The 18902-nt window shown below is 43.9% G+C and overlaps 2 protein-coding genes across 8 annotated transcripts in view; one reads left to right on the forward strand and one right to left on the reverse strand.

The window, feature by feature from the left end:
• Positions 1 to 307: 307 nt before the first annotated feature.
• Positions 308 to 8588, reverse strand: PYM1 (PYM homolog 1, exon junction complex associated factor). Of its 3 annotated transcripts, none has more exons than XM_083727829.1 (4): positions 8542 to 8588; positions 7680 to 7743; positions 3004 to 3097; positions 308 to 1282 (listed from the first exon to the last, which is right to left on the reverse strand). In XM_083727829.1, exons 2-4 carry the CDS (start codon positions 7717 to 7719, stop codon positions 769 to 771), a joined length of 648 nt encoding a protein of 215 aa, XP_083583955.1. In that variant the 5' UTR covers positions 7720 to 7743; positions 8542 to 8588; the 3' UTR covers positions 308 to 768. The 3 variants fall into 3 exon arrangements, with proteins under 3 accessions (XP_083583955.1, XP_083583954.1, XP_083583956.1); XM_083727828.1 differs by lacking the exons at positions 7680 to 7743; positions 8542 to 8588 and adding exons at positions 4287 to 4394; positions 5396 to 5518; XM_083727830.1 differs by lacking the exons at positions 7680 to 7743; positions 8542 to 8588 and adding an exon at positions 5396 to 5518.
• The window catches only part of DGKA (diacylglycerol kinase alpha), a 79094-nt gene continuing 67702 nt past the window's right edge, over positions 7511 to 18902 (forward strand). For 2 of the 5 annotated variants that reach the window (XM_083727487.1, XM_083727489.1), the window contains exons 1-2: positions 7511 to 7649; positions 9649 to 9716. In XM_083727487.1, coding sequence (XP_083583613.1) covers positions 7647 to 7649; positions 9649 to 9716 — 71 coding nt within the window. In that variant the 5' untranslated portion in view covers positions 7511 to 7646. Of the gene's footprint in view, positions 7650 to 9615; positions 9717 to 14905; positions 14938 to 18902 lie in introns of those variants that run through there. The other 3 variants (XM_083727492.1, XM_083727490.1, XM_083727488.1) reach the window with 3 other exon arrangements.

Below are 18902 nucleotides of genomic sequence, written 5' to 3' on the forward strand. Positions count from 1 at the left end.
TTTAGTCATGCTGGCCACATGACCCGGAAAAGCTGGACTTAACTGTCCAGGGGTCCTTTACCTTACACCATAGATTTTCATAAATACATTACAATATTGGCAGCTTCATTTTCAACCCCTCACACTGAATTTACCTTTTTCACAATTGCCACCCGAAAGAATAGTTTAACTGAGTTACCTGCTTAAAAAAGGGAAGGGTATACAAGTATTGCTACCATGGAGAAGCTTTTTTTTAAAAAACAAAACAAGCTTTAGACCAAAAGGCTGCTTGGATTAAAAGGGAGGAAGAACATCCTAGACGCAGAGATCACTACTGCAATTTTTATTATTGCATCTCTTTTAAAAATGAGGAAGGAGAGAAGATGGGAGGTGGAGTGGCCACTACAGAGAACATAAAGGTGTTGAGTATTATACAGGGGCAGGGAGAAGGAAGATAGGGGACACTCCACCCACTCAGGTTCCTCTGAAAGCCACCCCCCTGTGTCATGACATTCCCAGCCACCCACCTCAACGGGGAGGAAGAGACTAGGAGGAAATTTAAGGAGGGTGGCAAATAGGTTTTAGAGTCCTCAGGTATCTAACACATCAATAGCTGGGAGAAATACTTTTAAAAATTCAGACAGCACCCAACATAAAATAAAATAAAAGGTACAAAGGAAGAGCCTGAAGACACGCTTCTTCTGGTCTGTGTGTTGCACAGTTCTCAGAATGTTCCCCTGGGGACGGTTTGTTCCTATGCACACTATGTCCGGTGGAAATTCCAACCCCTCACAAATCCAACTCCAGATCCTCGAGTTCCTCTTCCAAAGCTTTCCTTCGAGCCAGCTTGTCCAACTGCTCTTTGGTCGGTTGCTTGATCTCCCCAGAGTCAATCCGTGCCTGCAGCTCCTCCACCTGCCGCAATTTCTTTTTCACGTTTTTTATTTTCTTGTTCTTCTCCAAGTTAGCTGTGGCAGATGAGGAATCGCCGCTGCCTGCAGGGGGCCTTGTGCTACCATCGGGGACAGCCAGCTTAGCATCCCCACTGCTGCCTGGTGTCACCGACAAGGTAGTTTTCTCTAATGACTGGATCAGGTCATCTGTATCACGATCCCCTTTCTCCTGCTGTTGCTTTCTCTTCTCCTTGCGTTTTAGGTTCCTCTTGGCCGTCTTGGAGAGACCTATCTCACCACTTTCTGGTCCTTTTGAAGCTTGCCTGGCCACCGGGGTGTTGACCTCTGGATTCAGGCCCGGAGGCAGGTCTGGTTTGCTTTTGAAGAATTTCACATATTTATTCTCGTACCTGCATGGAACAAAAGAGATCAGAACTCTCTTCTATCAGTACTTGAAATCAAGGGGTGGGGGGAGAAGGGAGGAGTCCTATCTTCAGTGCTTCTATGAGAGCAGGGGGGAGATCCTAAAAAATATAACAGAACTGTCCATTTGTAATTCCAGCTCGTTTCCATAAAAAAGCAGCAGATATTGCAGCATGAAGTGCTGGGTCAGGAGTGATGTTGTGTCTGTGCAGCTGCTTACTTAGGGCACACACTGGTTTTGCAGCTGCATGCAAGTGCCCTGAAGAATCCATGCCACCTTTTGGTTCTCAGTGGACGATGCATACTGCAGTCTGGGGTAACTGCATCAGTAAACGCCCGTCCCAAGTCTAAAGGGACACTTTTAGCTATGATGGTTTTTTGGTGGTGGTGCTGGGAAGCCCCATAAACATTGATTGGTGGGGAAAGTGCAGCAGCAGCACCCACAAAAGGCAGGGTGGCAGGTACAGAATTTATTTTGCTGCCTGATATAGCTGGCTTCCTTTGGGGCACTTTTGTTCATACATCAATGGTTTCTCTAAGGCCAGAAAGACATGGGTGATAAAGCCACATTAATGTTATTTATGATACTAAATCTTCACATTTAGGCACCTGGTCCTAGGGCAGTGATGGGGAACCTGGGACCCTCGTGATGTTGTAGGGCTACTAGTTCTGTTGTCCCTGACCATTGGATGGAACCAAAAAAATAAATAAATACCTTAGAAATTCTGAGTGGCCAGGGTGTGCCTAGGGGGAATGTTGACAACCATTCCCCATACCTGACAATATCGCAAATTGCATCTGAAATTCCCCTCAATTTTAAAAGTGGTATGTTGTGTGGCAGAGTGAGCTGTTTGAGAAACAAGCTTCTTTGGTGGCACAGAACTAATTTGGTGGCTCTTTGGATCTCACCCCACGTATTTATTTAAATTGAGGGGGAGTGTATCTAAAGTCAAACACAAGTGTGTTTACCATTCCTGCTGCAATTCCTTCTTGCTGCACTTTCACACTGAGAACTACTGAGGCAGGAGTTTCTGTTTGGTTTGTGATGTCATAACTGCAGATATGCAAAATGTCTAAACAGAACTGCATGTTGTTCTCATTTCCAATAACAGAGGCCAGTGGGCAGAAGACATTCCTTGAAAAACAAGTTTCAACAAGATTGTCCTTTGTTTCTTATTATAATTATTTATTATTTCTACCCCACCCATCTGGCTGGGTTTCCCCAGCCACTCTTTCAGATATTTAGGTTTATCATAATCATAATCTGAAGGTGAGATTGAATGGAAGGTCCCAAATTATAAAATGGGAGGAATGGAGAAAGGAGCATAAGGTCTGTACCATCTGGAAATTGGGTGTGGGGTCCACCTGTTGTATGGCACATCTGATCTGTTCACATGCTCGACATGGCTCCTAATTACATTAACAGTATTTTATTAAATTTATATTAATACATAAAAATAAAATAGTGTTAATGTAATTAGGAGCTGTGTTTACATATAAACAGATAAGACGTGACATACAATAGATGGGCCCCACACAAATTTCCAGATGGAACAGACCTATATTTCCTTCTACATTATTTCCTTTGTACTGTTGGGAAGATACCAAGCAATGTACCCTTTGCTTGTACCAAATTAGGGCAATGCATTGTTTGGAGAAAGAAGAAAAGAAAGAAAGTGAGGATAGCAGAGACGAGTGTTTAACTTACACGGGCACTTCTTCTTGGGGAACATAGCCTTCCTTCACCCTCCTCTGTTTCCTCCAGGTGCCATCTGGACGCTGTGTGGAAGCGATGTATTTCCCTAAAACATTCAAAAATATTTGTGAAAAGATACCCTATCTTTACATATCTCTATGTGATCATGTGGGCTTTTCAGCGTTCTAAAAAATCCTGTGAATGTTTATTTATTTTAAATATTCATAAGCCACATTTCTGGACCGTGTCCACCCAAGGCAGCAAACAATGAAGCAAGCTGTATCACACCATAATACTTCCTTTAAAAGAAGCAAAAGCAAAAGACAAGATATGCCTAAATTTGATATACACACACATAGCTTTATTGCAGGCCATAAACCCAAAATACACAGTACCATAATAATAAATATCAACAGTTATTAAGGTGTAAAATCAGCCTTGCTAGCCAACAGAGGAGCTTTAGCCTGTACATACTTATTTCTGATTTCTACTGCCTCCGAGAGGAATTTTGCTACTATGGAAATTGGCTTTGGAAATGGTTTTATAGTTATTTAATATACTTACTAAATTACTATAAAACCATTTCCATTAAAAAGGCATAACAGTTTCAAACAAGTCAAGTTATTTGAACCATACTTTATTTAGCGGCTTTGCATGTTACCATGATCCCATTAGGAAGTGGCTTGCAGGTAGCAATTAATGTGAAAACATCCCTAGAGCTCATCCCATCTGATTATCCCACAAGTGGATTTCTTGCTGCAGAACATTTAACATTTCTATAACACTTCACTTACAGGGCTACTGCAAGGATCACAGAGAGTAAATCAGTTCAGTATTTTAAATCCCATATTGAAGATGAAATATGCAAGTACCCAGCATATGCTGACGCACAAATCATTTCATTCACTAGAAGTCATGGGGAAGAGTACTGGAACTACCATAATGCAATGTAGGAAAAAACCCAAAAGCACTGCACCACCATTATCTGTCAGAGGATGCACAATGAGCCTAGGCAGTCACTTGAGCCTAGGCAGCATAACAGTTTGAGCATGACTAGGATATGAGAGGCTGGGTTCAAATCCTCACTCAACAACAAAGTTCTCTGGCTGACTTTAGGCCAGTCAGTACCTCTCAGTCTCACAGAGGTCTTGCGAGAATAAAATAAAGGCAAGGACAACCACGGGGGCTGCTTTAGCTCTTTGGAGGAAAGGCAGGATATAAATGCAGTAAGCAAACAGAAATAAAACGAAGCCTTGCCACTACACATGTATTTGAGGAAAAGGCTTCTTCTGTACCTTGATTTGTTAGAGGAGAAAGAGCAGCAGCAGCAGCAGCTTTTTCCATCCCTGCTGAAATTTCATCTTCTGCACAACTATCCAAGTTTCCTACTTTGCATCTGGTCTCTTGGTATTGGGTGTGGGAGAAAAGAGGCCTGTAATCACTCGCAATCTTAAAACCCTAGCAGCATTTGGCTTAACAGGGGATACCTGTGTGAGGAAAAGCTAGATACGGGGTGGCAGGGAAGGAGTAGCTTCACTTGAAACCTATATGTGTTGCTTCCACATAGTTCATAATGGGGAGGGAGGGTGGTGCCGGATTACCAAATGGGCATTTTTAGGGGCCCTGTGACAACCATAAAAATAACACTGACGCGATCTTGAAAGAAAATTACAAAAACGTATTCGGAGATCATTTGCAAGGTGAGGCCTGGAGGCCTCCGCAGGGTTTAATCCAGCAATGGAGGGAGTGACCATGTAGAGTCACCATATACAATGTCAGAACCATCTAACTGTAGAGTTGGAAGGGTCATCTAGTCCAAACCCCTGCAATGCTAGAATCTCTCGCCCAACGTGGGATTCGAACCCAGGACCCTGATATTAAGGGTCTCATGATTTATACACCATCACTGTCCTCATATAAAGAGGGACAGAGGGGTCAGAGTGCGAGCCGCAGGCAGTGCTTAACGCCCATCGCTGTTCCTCAATAGCGCCGGTCCTAAGCGAAGGGGGCAGAGGAGGGGCCGCCTCCGCCCTCCGGCCAGAGGGATCTGAGGCGACTGAGGGGAGGTTCGGCTCTAACGGCCGCGGGGGCGTGGCCACCGCAGCCAAGGGGCGGGGCCACAACGGAAGGCAGCGCGGGATAAGCCGCAACCGGGGAGCGGGAAAGGCCTTCAGAGGGGGCGTGGTCGCGCAGCCGAATGGAAGGGGAAGGCGGGGCAAGGATGGAGAAGGGGAGGGGCGTCATGTCGGGGATAACTGAGGAGCGCGGCGGCCGGACGGGGGGTGGGGCGGGGCGAGGCAACTGTCGGGCTTGGCGTGAGGCAGGGTGGTGGCGGTGGCGGGGAGGGGGACGCCGGCCCCCGAGAGCCCCCCTCCCATCCTAGCCGCGGCTCCCCGCCACTCACCGGTTTCATCAGTAACATAGGGAGTCGCCATCTTGGAAACGCGACCAGCTTCCGGTCGCGTCGCCTCCGCCTCCGGATATGGCGTAATTGGGAGGAGAAGAGAGTGTGCGGGCGGGGAGGAGATGGGGGAAGAGAAAGCGGTTCTGCCGCCATTTTGTTCTTGAGGGAGCGCCTTCTCTTCGCTGAAGGGTTAACGGCGTCGTTGCTAGGGTTTCGGAAAGTTCAGGGGCTGGAGAGACGTCGCCGACAAGCGTCATAAGCACGTCAGAATGCAAAACCCCGCGTTTCTGAGGTGGAAAGCGGAGTCCTCAACTTTACCCCTAAGGCAGCGCTGCAGGTGCTGTTGGGACGCCCAGTGTCTCCCACTTCCCATTGGCCTCAGCCCAAGGATGGTGGGAGTTAGGGAGACATATGCTTTGCATGCACCAAGGTCCAGGTTCGGGGCTCAGTGGCACCCGAGTAGGGCTGGAGAAAAGCTGCGACCTGAAGCTACAGAGAGTTGCTGCCAGCCCGTGTTGGCAATACAGAGCTACGTTAACTGGAGGAATGACTTGGAATAGAAGCGGGTTCCTACGTGGCCAAAAGATCCCCAAGCCTGGCCTAAGTGGCCCTGGCCTGGGTTCCTTATTCTGACAGGAACGGGGCCTTCAGTGGAGGCTGGTCCAAAATGTCCAAAGAAAGGAGGGGCCTTCGCTCCTCCTCATCTTCCTCTGCCCATTTGTTAAACGTTTTAAATCTTTTCCGTGACTTCGAAAATCCATGTTTGTGGACATTTTAAGTACCTGAAGAGCAGGGAGAGCGTTGCCAAGTGCAGAACGATTCTCACTGTTATGCTGTGAAATGTTAAGTCGCAAAGTGCAGTAATAAATAAGGGAGATCATAACTGAAATCCTAGGCAACAAAGATTATCTCCATGTGCAGTGGCACTTGCTTTCAAGTAAGGATGGTTAGGACTGGGCACTTTAGGACAGTGGTATCTTAAGCCCATGATTGTCTTCTTTGGAGTTTTTAAACTCATTCCTACATGTACCTGAGACTTCGAATCTGAACAGTGCAGGCCCTGCCATTAGGAAGAGTGAGGCAGCTGCCTCAGGTGGCATAGTGAGGGCCAGAGATAAAAAAGAATTCTGTGAACTGTGACACTTAAGCTAGCCTGCTGCTCTTAGGTGTGGTGGTGGTCTGTTACCAGTGTTGATGTAGAGTCGGCTGCCAGTCTGGGTGGCTTTTGTACATGAAACGGGAGGAATCATTGACTGCCTCAGGCACCACAATGTCATATCCTGGCTCTGAATTGTGTGACTCACGTTTTAGAACTATCCACAGCAACAGAACATTTTGAAAGGCAACAGAGTCTGGTTTTCAACTTGATAACGGTGTGCTTCCAAACTCAAGATTTAAAGGAAGATTTACCAGTCAGGCTTGAAAAGCTTGCCTATGTACCTTAAAGTGTCTTGATTGGATTAAAACCCTAATGTTGTGTGATTATCTCCATGAGTGGAAACTAACTCTCTCTATAAAGACAAGCTTGCTCATTTACTTACAAACGATAGCACTGAATTAAGTTGAACTTGTGGTGTAGTTATGCTATTCCTCAGATTGCCAGGTAGTCAAACATTGAGTTTCTATTGAAACACAAATGCTTGCAGATAAACTACTGAAAAACACATGCTGAAAGCATTGGGTATAAAAAAGTGGCGATAATGATTATGGAAGAGGTGGTGTCTGAAGAGAACCATAGGGATATAGGGGCTCCACAGAAAACAGCCCAATGCTTTGTTCTATACTATGCACTTTAAAGAATTGTATCCCACACGCTACATTAATGCTCACTGTTGAGGATATCCAGATTACAGGACACCTGCAGACAAGACCCAAATATACTTTGAAAGGAGCATCTGCAGGCAAGGAAGATAATTTGTAGAAAATTCTTTCCTGGGATAGAATTTATCAAATGAACTGGTATATAATGGTATGGACAGCCTGCTCATGACATCTACACAGTGAGGAAATTTGAAGTGATGTGACCTATACATAAAAATCAGGTTCAAAATTGACAACAGTGAATAAATGATGCAAAGTTACCAGACATGAACATGCAACCTCATTGAAAAATAAGCAGAACTTTGAGAAGAAGACTATAACGTTGGGATGGCTACAGCAATTCTGCCAGTTTCCAGACCTGGTAAGGAAATTGTAAGATCTTCTCTTCCAGAGAGGAGTCAGCCAGAACAGAATAGTTTCTCAGAACCATATGGTAAGTACTATTGAACTCAATAGGACTTACCTTTCAGCAAACCTTCATGCAATTGCACTGTACTGTACATCTGTTTCTTATAACCCAGTTGTGACTGTTGAGCATACAGGGGGAAGACAGTTTTGAATAGTTTAGGCAGTGCCTTTGTGCTTATCAAGCAACCCTTTTATCTGTTATATCACTTTCTGTAACAATGGTCATATTGAAGACAAAGGGAAACCCTCTAGCCTGTTTTTAAAATGGCTGGCTGGCTGTGGTTCTTAGGATTTTTACATTGGGATAAAGATAGCTATTCCTTTTCTAAAATGAAGATATATATATTGTCTCAAAGTCAGGACCACTTTGTTCAAAGAGGCTTCAAAGTGAGGACCAGGTTTAAGCACGTTTGCCAGTTTACATAAGGGATGGAGGGGTTACCTCTCATACATAAGAAATGTACAGAGAGGAAGGCAACCCCCCCCCTCCCCAGCCTTTCTCCTTCTCTCTTCTTGCCTGGTTGAGTTCTGGTTTCAGAATTGGGCGATAATAAAACTGCCTAAAGCAGTGGAGTGCCCAGAAGGAGGGTTGGGTTCACTCCCCTCCCCTCTTTTCTTCCCAACTCTATACTGCATATAACACCAATGTCTCACAAAAAATGTAACTGAAGAACCTGAAGAAAGAGACAATACATGTGTTTTTGAAAACAAGGGGAAATTATTTTTTTTAAGAAGAAAAGGAGTGTATGGCTGCCCCCAGTAGCCCCCCACCCCTACTACATCATTAGAACCAGAACATAACCCTATGAAACTAGACAAGAAAATATCAATGTTTGGTCCAGATCCTAGGTACTGCACCCTCACTAAAGGAGACTGCATGGATGATTCACTAAATGATTGTAGGATTATGTGTGTACCTGAGGTTATGGCCTCAAATTCTCTTTATCTTATATGCTGCTTTATTACAAAAAAGATAACTAGACGACTGATCCTAAACTGAATAGTTAGTTGCCCAACTGCCCCTTCTAGAACCCACTGCTTTGAACTGACTTTCAACTGCCCTGCTTTCAAACGCCCTTTCAAATCCTCATCCAATCATCACTCACCACCAGAATTCCACAACCTGTCTTTCCCCCTCCCTCCTTAACATTCCCATAAGAATTCTGATACAATTACCTTAATAACTCTATTACATTCAATATTTTATACTTACTGTTCCCTATAACCATACTGTTAGAAGCACCTGAGCTTCCGATTCCTGGTTCCTAGGAAATGGGGGTGAACAAACTTCAGGTTCTCTATCCCTGTTCTAAAAACCAGGTGTCTTCCCCCAAATGATCCTGGGAATTTTAGTTTGTTAGGGGTTCTGGGGATTGTAGGTCTGTGAGAGGGAAGCCACAATGGCACAAATCATTTCTGCTTAAAAACCTCCAAGTCACTGCTTCAGGCCCTAAGGGCCTCTGGAGCTGGAGAAAACAAGCTTGCTTCATGTGACAGCCCTTTAGACTTTAGTTATTGAAAGGGCTGCATGGTGTGGATCTCATATCAGTGTTAGGGGAGAGAGAAATGTGTTGCTTACACTCTCATTTCTCCACACCATGCAGAATTGCAATGGTAACCAGAAGGCTGGAGTTTGGAGCCCAGCCAGGCCAGGGCTGGCTATGGGTAGAATCCTTGCATTGCCGGGGGTTGGACTAGATGACCCTTGGGATCCCTTCCAATCCTACCATGCTATGATTATATGAATCAGCTAAAGGAACAAAAAGATGCTTCTGAAACATTTGGGAATCATAGGAACACTCTCCCCACCAGTGACTTCCAGCAAGAGCTTGCATCTTCCTTAGAAGAGAGGCAGGCCAGAACAAGGGGGGGGGAAGGCTAAGAGTTCATGTAGGTAGAAATGCCAGTTGAATGCCCTATACTACAGGAATGCTTCCTTCCGGTGTCCCCCAACCTCATGTGCCAGACTGCTGCTAGCATGGCTGGGAGCCAGGTGCCTGCTGATTGCTCCATTTTCTTTGCAGGGAGGGAGCCTTTCCCCAACATATACTTTGTTCTGGCCAAATCCCTGGAGAGATGGGACGACCCTCAGGTACTGGGGCAGAGGGAACAAAGGGGTCCTTGTGAAACACGTTTGTGGAGTCTGTGGTTTCCAGCAAGTACTTTTCAGAAGTATTGCTCCCTCCAACAGGGGAGGCTGAGCATAGCCATCACTGCTAGTTGCCTTTGAGATGCCTCTCCTCCATGCAATTGTCTAGCCCTCTTTGAAAGCCATCCCATCCAAGATGCTCTTGTGGAGCATCCAATTTTCTTATGCTTCCTTGCTCCTGCAGGGAGATGACTGTTGTGAGATCCATTGGTTAGCATCTATCTGGGCTGGAAAATATTAAAGAATCAGAGGACTGGTGAGCTTCCCTTGAAGCACAACTGATCAAAGGCAGGCAGATCTGTTAGCATCTTGATAAAGATGCTCAAACGACAAAGGATGCTATCATATTCCCCAGGCGTCTCAGAAAAAGCTCCCAAGCTGATGGAGAAGAGAGCAGTTAAGTCATGGGTAGGCAAACTAAGTCCCGGGGGCCAGATCCGGCCCAGTCGCCTTCTAAATCCGGCCCGCGGACGGTCCAGGAATCAGTGTGTTTTTACATGAGTAGAATGTGTGCTTTTATTTAAAATGCATCTCTGGGTTATTTGTGGGGCATAGGAATTCGTTCATTCCCCCCCCCCCCAATATAGTCGAGCCCCCCACAAGGTCTGAGGGACAGTGGACCGGCCCTCTGCTGAAAAAGTTTGCTGACCCCTGAGTTAAGTGGTCAGTGGAGCTCCAATTTGCCGTTTCTGGATCCCACCACAGTCCTTCCAAGTTGCCAAAGAAATAAATGTCACAACAGTTTTTTCCTTGCACCTCCTCCCCACGATCGCTCCTGGGGTCTTCTCAGACATAAGCTGTGTCTGAACCAGCAGATCCCGCCAAACCAAGTAATCGAGGGCCCAGTCAGAAAAGGGGTGTGCACAGTCATACCAGAAATAAGCAAAATAACTAAACAGGTACTAGAAGTCACCCCAGAACTGGCCCTACTGAATATCTTCCAAGGTAACAATGCCCACTCACACTATAAAGAGCTCATAACCCACCAACAGCATACGATTCAATATGGCTAACTTAACCCGACAACCCCCCTCACCCACGCACAAACAAATCCCACTGCAGCCAGCCAAAGATGATCAACCACACCCTAGGCCACCCCAACCTCTCTCATCACCAAGGAAACATAACAAGCGAATAGAAAGAGAACTTCCCCAAGTGACACTGACACAAAAACCCCAAGCATACACTAAATAAAAGAACTTAAGCTTTGCCACCCCAGTCCCTCACACACACCCTGTATACTTTTAATGTGGAAGTAGACTTCACACCACTGAGCGCCTTTCTCAATCATTCCTGCTGCTCAAACACAAGCTCCCAATGTTACTTTTTATTGGCAGAAAAAAAGGCAGGTGCATGGAAAAATATGCAGGTCAGGTTTCGTTTTAGCATAAGGGATTCTGTTGTTGCAGTGAACTATACTAAATAACTTAGGAAATCTTTTCCATTGATGATGCCTATAACACTTGCACGATCACAATTTGTCCTATATTGAAACTCAGTTCTGGGACAGTTTTATATCCCTACAAAAGAATTCTTATTAAATCTTATTGAAGACTCTGGATCCCTTGCCCCAAGAGAGTATTAACTGTATACTCATTGTGCTATAAACTAAAAGCTGCTGGGGGAAAAGTTTGCAAAGGCCCCAGAGCAGCATGATGATGTTTTTGTCCTGGGCTATAACCTAAACTGTCAGATGAAACCCAGCTGTTAGGAGCAGAAAGATCATGGACTGGAAACAATGTTGGCAGCTTTATTTTGCAGCCATCTTGTGTACTGTTTTCCTGTCCTGACCCTTATAAGTCACATTTGTTGGAAGAGCAGCATATGCAGGATGTACAATGCTCTGAGTTCTTTTTGGCATGGCTCCCCAGTGACTCTGGCAGCAGCTTCTTACTCAGAGGCAATTGCCAGTATCCTGGCTGAAGTAGTGAGTGGCTGGTTTTACCATGATGGTTTGAAGATACAGTGGTACCTTGGTTTGCATACATCTTGGTTTGCATACGTTTTGGATTACAAGCACGTCAAACCTGGAAGTGCGTGTCCCGGTTTGCAACCTTTTTTTGGATTACAACCCATTTTTTGGGATTACAAAAAAAATTTTTTTGGGAGGCCCAGTTGTCAAAAGTGCGCCTTGGGTTACAACCTGTTTTGGTTTACAAACGGAGCTCTGGAACGGAATATGGTTGTAAACCAAGGTACCACTGTACTAGGAACATTTGAAAGGCTAATCCAGCACTGATTTCTCTACAATAGATAATAAGCTTCTGTTCTGCCTACCAAGGAATCCTGAGCAGCTCAAGAACTTCTATACCTGCAAAAATGGACCATTGCAATCTAATTTCCTATCTATTTTGAAATGTGGAATAATGTGGCATCACAAGCCAATTTTTTAAAATTCAGTTTGGCAGTACCATTATGATTAATAACCTTATGAGCATTCACACTGATGAAATACCTGATTATAGGAGAGCTGAAACTTGATCTTTGGATGCTGAGGTTTGTGGGGTAGACTGAGGTAGGTTTCACCCTTTGAATCTGGCTGAGCCTCTTTTCCAGTTTTATTTTGAGCAGTGCTAGAGACCACAGGAGAAGGGGAATTATTTCAAAATGATTCACTGTTCTTTCCTCACTATCTGAGTGGTGATGCATGTTCCACATCTTAGACATTATGTAAGAGTTGGTAGGGTGGCTAGTATCCTGATCGATTCCTTGCCATCGTTGCCACCTACTGTGTTTCATTGCCATGTTTTACTCTTGCTTATGTGAGTCAATATTAAGTGCGAAGACCTGTAAAGTAGCACTTTGCAGAGAGAAAGCTGCTTTAGTAGTTCTAGCTAGAACTACTACTACTCTAGCTAACAGCTAGAGATTTATGTAGTAGGTGTTTCAACTTGGTTAACAATGAGAGCAGCTGCACAGGTGAATATTCATGTATTGGAGAAGATAGCAGTCCTACCCTGCTCAGTGTACTGCTCAGTGCCATGAAGGCAATAATGTGCTTCAAATATATTGTCCAGTAGATGTCAGTCTGGCTTGCTCGCAGCTGGATTCAGGAGAGAGGGTCTGGTTTATTTCTCCCATCTAGTTGTGTGGCCAGAGAAAGCAATGTCTTGACAGTGCTGTATTAATGGTCATGGGTGCCCTGTGCAAAGCCTTAATCTGGGGCCCACATCCCTCTCGCCCATCCATCACATACATGCCCTTGGCTTGTACTCATACTCACTCCCTTTGCCTCTCCTTGTTATCCCACTCTCTGTTGTAGCACGTGGGGGGTCATTCTGCAGCTGATGGTAGGTAATCTACCCCTCCCCCATTTAAAATTCTAGGAGCTCAGAACAGCTACCAGGTTCTGAGCTGGGAGGGAAATGAAAGGGAGCAAGAATCTTAGAACTGTAGAATTGGAAGAGACCACAAGAGTCATCTAGTCCATCCCCCTGCAATGCAGGAATATTTTCCCCAGCCTAGGACTCAAACCCATGACCCTGAGATTAAGAAAAGAACATATTTCAAGGAGAACGGGGATGGAGAATCCATGGGTATCCAGGTGTTGCTGAACTCTGCTAATCATCAGAGAGCAACAGGTTTTCTACCCCCTTTTTCAGATAGCTACATTGTAGCAAGGGCTTAGCTGATTTGCTAATGGCTAATTCATCTCAGATTTGACCCCAATGGCAGCAAATCCTCCAAATTTAATAATACCACTGTTACATTAATGACTGGTGCCTATACCTATAGTCCAGGTATATGTCACACCTATCTTAAAATGCTGCAAACATGCTATAGTCTAGAATCTCTAGCAATCCTAGCACAGCCAACTTCGCCAACACCTGACCTCCCTGCTGTTCTTTACTTTCTACCTTTGGCATACCCATAGCAAACACACATCATGGCAAGTATACCACAGACACACAGGTACCACAGATTTATGATCACTTTCCCAAGGGTTTCTTTTGTGAAATGGTTCATTGCTCCACAGATATCTTTAATTTTTCCTGTATCTGATATTTACCTATATCTTCATTTGTGCTTTTCCCAGGAACTAGTTTAAGTAAATCTCTCAGTATTTTCCCAAGGGTTTTGAGAATAACTCATTCTAGCTCGATAAAACACTTCTTTGTTTAGTTCTTTTGGAGTTGGGACCTTGAGCTAAAGTAAGGAGACCAGAAGGGGGAATATGTTGTGAGTCTTAAGTTTTGACAACTTGGCAAGGAGTTAAAAAGGACTCTTGACACACTAGCAGCACAATCCTTACCATATGTAATCAGATGCAAGTCTTGTTGAATTTAACAATGGGGCAGTGTAAATTGGATCTTCTCTTTTCCATCTTATGGCCATCTGGAGGGGCAGTCTAGCGCTATAGCACAACAAAAGCAGGACAGGCACACACTCTGAACATTTGTGAAATGAAAAAGTTACAGGTTTTCAACAGGAAGCTATAGGACATGTCCTGATTGGAAACAAACCAGTGTGTTTGCCCTGAAGCTTTTGCAACCGCAAACAGTGTTGAAGGCATGATCATATATAATCGTCTTGATACCATCATGAGAACAAGTCATCATGAATGCACAATAAAAATAGCTCCTTCATAGGCGTTGCCAGAGGAAATTAAGCACTACCACACACACACGCTAACAACATTAGGGACTTTTGTTATACTGCATTGTTTCATTATTGCTAATTGCTAATATTTGCTTGGTGGTATTAGTTCAGTTAGCTTTCTGGTCATACCATGTTTTCAAGGGTTAATAGGGTTTGGCAACGTTAGTAATATAAAACAGAAGAACTCAAAATTAATCAGGCAGCTGTTTATATTCCTAAAAGACATTTGAGCACATGTATGCATTCTCAAGTTTGTTCTAAATAGACATTAGCTTTAATGCTCTCCAGTTAGTCTTGTCCCAGAACTCCACTGCTTATTACAGAAGACTAGCAGTGAAAGTTGAGCAATGCAGACTTCTTTATAGTTCATGTTTTACTTATTTCATTTTTTAAGCAAAGTTACTTTCCTCAAGGGCAGGCTTCCCTTCTAGTATCACAGGAAGGACAGAAACATGATTGAAATGTCTTTCACTTCAATATTTGTCCATCACCTTTCTGCACACCTACCATGGAGGAAAGCTGAACTTTTTTGGATGGTGGAGTGAAGGATGTTGTTCCCAGTTAGGTAAGTCACTTTAGTTATCTGTAAGCTTCAGTGTTCTTCACCTATAAAGTGGGATCAGTGATTTGTGGGCCACGTGTATATGCTCAGGATTATTACTGTTTTCATTTGCAACATGTTAGAAGATGTGGGGATACCAATCAAGGCAAGCATATCTTGGTATTTTGCAGTCCTTGTGCTCCTGGTAGAGGTGGGTAGTATTTGCTCAGAAAAGGTGGAGGCTGCATGCATGTGTAACACGAAGCCAAGCAGTGGTTTGTTTGAACAATAGAGTGAAAGAAGTGCATTCTGGTGAACGCAGCTCAAATACTCCAGCTTTGCTCCTCCCTTAGTCAAGTGGAGAAACAAACCACAGAGTTAACATTACACCCAGGCCAGTGCTGTTTGTTTGGAAGGGGAAAAAAATATATCATCACTGTTTGGACATAGCACTGTTTTACATGCCACCCCAATCTCTGTGCGTTGTGAGATTCTGGGGGTTCCAGGCACTTAACCAGTGTTTGTGTTTCTTACGGGAATGAGGCACAGCAGAGACTTTGATGTCTTTATGATATATGGTTTATTTACACATATATACAGCCTGAGCCTGCGATGGAGGAGCTCATAGCATTAACACCCCAAAAGGGTCTTGTTTCTCCCATAGCCGCAGCCGTGGATTCAAACAGACATCAGGTATTGCTCTCTGACTCTCCAGCTTGCTGCTTTACATCACTGCAAACTCTCAGCTCTAAAATTCAGGCTTTGTCCTTCTAACTATCCTTGAGTTGAGGGAGGAGCCCCACCCATTTGTTCTCTAGCACAGAGCCCCTTGCCTTTGTTCTCTTAATGGCCCATCACCCAGACGGTCACCTGAACACAGGAAGCTAGCCTGGCTTATATTTTAACACTTGCTGGATCCAGGAATTAGAAGGATCTCACATATAGCCTACTCCCTCCCTCCCCACTTCCCAAATTCATAACAATACCAAGCCAGCCGCTCTGTGGTTTGTTTCCTCACTGATGAAGAGAGGCATTTTTGCTCAGACACCTCATGCATATTATAGTTAAAAGAAGCCACACAGCCTGGTTTAGGATTATGTGTGAATGCAGACAGCGAGGTTGCTAATGAAAGTCTCCTCCACTTGCCACTTCAGCAAAAATGCTGCCTTATAGCCAGCCAGAAAGTGGCTAGCCTTGGCAGAAAGAGGAAACTAGGACAGATGGATCTCTCTTCCTAGTAATAGTGTTAGCAGCTTTAAAAACGTCTGCAGTGCCTCCTAATCTTGTAGAGATCATCATCACAGGTGCACATCTGTAGGGTTGTGTTTTCAAACACAATTCTTTCCTCTGTTGTTTCATGGTTTTTGCTTCTCTCGCTTTTACTGAGACGTGGGTGATGTGGTCCTTGTGAAAAGAACTACAGGCTTGGAACTGTGTATGTAGGAGAGCTGTGACTCATCCTCTGCAAGGATTAGATTTGCTTCTTTAGTACCAGCCTGTTCTGAACTATGTCTCTAACTTCCTCTGTGTGTTGCCACCTGCTTTCAAGAGCACTGCAATTGAATGGGCCAATCAGCTCACACAGAGCATCAAACGTCTCTTGTACAGTTGCACAGCAAGCCTATTTCGGCAACTAGGTTATCACACAGAAGAGTGAACATTTTCAAAAGGCACACGGAAAATCTTCTTGTCCCCTCTGGGTTTTCGCTTTAAATCATGTGTTACCTAGGGACAGTTCATCATCACGTTTTGTGAACATGGAAAACGTGTGTAGAAAATACTGTGTAGACTGCATGCAGATTGTCAGGTGTGATCTCTTATTATGAGTTCATTTTGCTTTGTATGTGTATACTAGGAAGCCATATTTGGCTGTGGCTTCCCATTATGTGCATACACAGAAAAATCCATACATTAATAGCTACATGTGGGTTGCATGCTCTTTCTTATGAAAGTGTGCTTTTGGGGGGGTGCGGAGGTAGAGTGTATGAAGTGACTAATTTAAAAGCTTTATACACATAAATAACCAAATAGTGCTATTTCTGTGTAGTCAGATTCCTTTATAATTAGAGCAGTGTGTATTCTGCATCTATTTACCTCAAGCAATATCCAGTTCTGCAGCAAAGAAAGTTAAGTTATGCGATCTGAATATATTATGCAAATAAGTGCCATTCAGTTTCTGCAAAAAAGTTGTCCTCTTCCACAGTTCAGCTGTCTTGAACATGACAAATCCCATTGAATAAGACTGTGTATGCACCCCCTTTTGCTCTACATCCAGTGTTCTCTCACAGCTGGTTCTGGAAGCAGTGTACACATGACATTAGCCACAGTCCATAACTAGCCTGTATCTATCCTGTCATTTCTTACGAAATGCTGTGTTTTGATGTGTTTTCCCCCAAACCAGCTTCGATCCGAATTGAGAGGAAGAGTGACTTAGCTGCCTTTTTAAGCCAGTAATGTGTGCATAGCGTAAGACTGCTAATCCTTTGTTATGCATCGTTAAACTTTGGAAATTGGGCATGCTAGACATCCAAATAGAATAATAAATTTTGTGTGTGCTTAGTTCTCCTGCTCCGCATTGAATCCTAGGGTTGAAAAAGAATAAGTGCAACCCTTCGTCTCAAACAGTCCCAGCTGACTTAAGCAAATGTTCTACACTGCACACGGCAGGGAAGATGAAATGCTCAATTTGACCTTGAGGCACACTGAGATGGCATAAAATATGGGGAAGGGATAGAAACCATGGCAGAAGAAGGAAATGGGCACCAGGAGCCAGAGAACATATACGTACTTGGGGTGAGATCTGGGGTGTTTGGTTCTGCTCTTTCAAGAAAGCCTTTTTTATCTGGGTTCTCTGAAGACAGATCAATATGTTTCAGCATCTCTTTTCAAAATTGCCATTAAGTCTCTCAAGTTATTGTCCTATTTTTCAATCCACATTTTTTAATTTGGTCAGCATGGATCTCTAGCATCGCTATCTGGTCTCCAAATCTTTGGCTGACATTTTTTTTTTCATGATCATTTCTGTGTGGTACCTAAGATAACATCTGGGGGGAAATAAATTTTCTGCAGCTACTTCTTTATATGTCCATACTATGTTGCCTTCCACTTCTAGATCCAAACACCAGTGAAACTGCGTCATAGTGCTTTGCTATGAACTTAACTCCTGCCCCCATAAGGTAACCCAAATAGTGCAGTAAGAATAAGCTCTGCAAGCTGCTTCGTTTTCTCAGTAAGTCCCTTTCCACAGCTTTACTGGAAATGTGCTGCAAAACTCTGATTAGGCATGACCCCCTTGCAAATGTGAAAGTACAGCATATCCTACCCACATGTAAAAGAGATGCATACTTGCTCCTGGGCAAGAGCTGTGCCATTGACCACCTCCTTTTTTAGATTTAACTAAATGTGCACCTTATACGGGCATCCAGCAGCAAAAGAGTACATAGCCTTGACTGAAACAACAATTCCCTAAAGGTGAACAAACAGGAAAGGCACTGCAGTAGGAGGATAGTTAGGCTTCTGTTTAATGCAGTCCCCACTCCAAAACGGCTAGGTGTGTGTTTCATCGGCTAGATGTGGTCAGAAGAAGCCCACAGCTTCCAAATAATTACCGGTACTTTGTATTTTAAAAGCCTGTCACTTCCATCCATTTTGTGTATGGGGTGAGTTTGTTCCGTGTCATGAAGCGAGTCGCAAAACAATTATATTTTCCCCCACATTTTTTTTAGTTAAAAGTTTTAATAATACATTAAAATTATATGTAGAACAAATGAAGTCAGAAATATCAAGTACCCAGCACGGCAATGCACTGATGGGCAAATCTGTACTTTTTGCTCTTCTGTAATGTGGTTTTCAAAGACACGGCTCTCTCAGAACATAATAGTGGGAACTCCATTCTTTTGTGATTCTGCCATAATTACTATTGTTCGATAAAAGTTGAGAGTGTTTCAGCTATATCTTTGTTATGGTGGTTAACTGACAGGGACATCCCC

Source organism: Podarcis gaigeae (genome assembly GCF_964106915.1).
Source record: "Podarcis gaigeae genome assembly, chromosome: 2".
Taxonomy (NCBI): Eukaryota; Metazoa; Chordata; class Lepidosauria; order Squamata; family Lacertidae; genus Podarcis; species Podarcis gaigeae.

Coding starts and splice junctions, on each gene's coding strand:
- PYM1 (XM_083727828.1), bottom strand. CDS start 5,426: ATGGCGACTCCCTATGTTACTGATGAAACCG. Junction 4,395..5,395: donor CTATGTTACTGATGAAACCG/GTGAGTGGCGGG, acceptor CCCAATACCAAG/AGACCAGATGCAAAGTAGGA. Junction 3,098..4,286: donor TTCTCCTCTAACAAATCAAG/GTACAGAAGAAG, acceptor TGAATGTTTTAG/GGAAATACATCGCTTCCACA.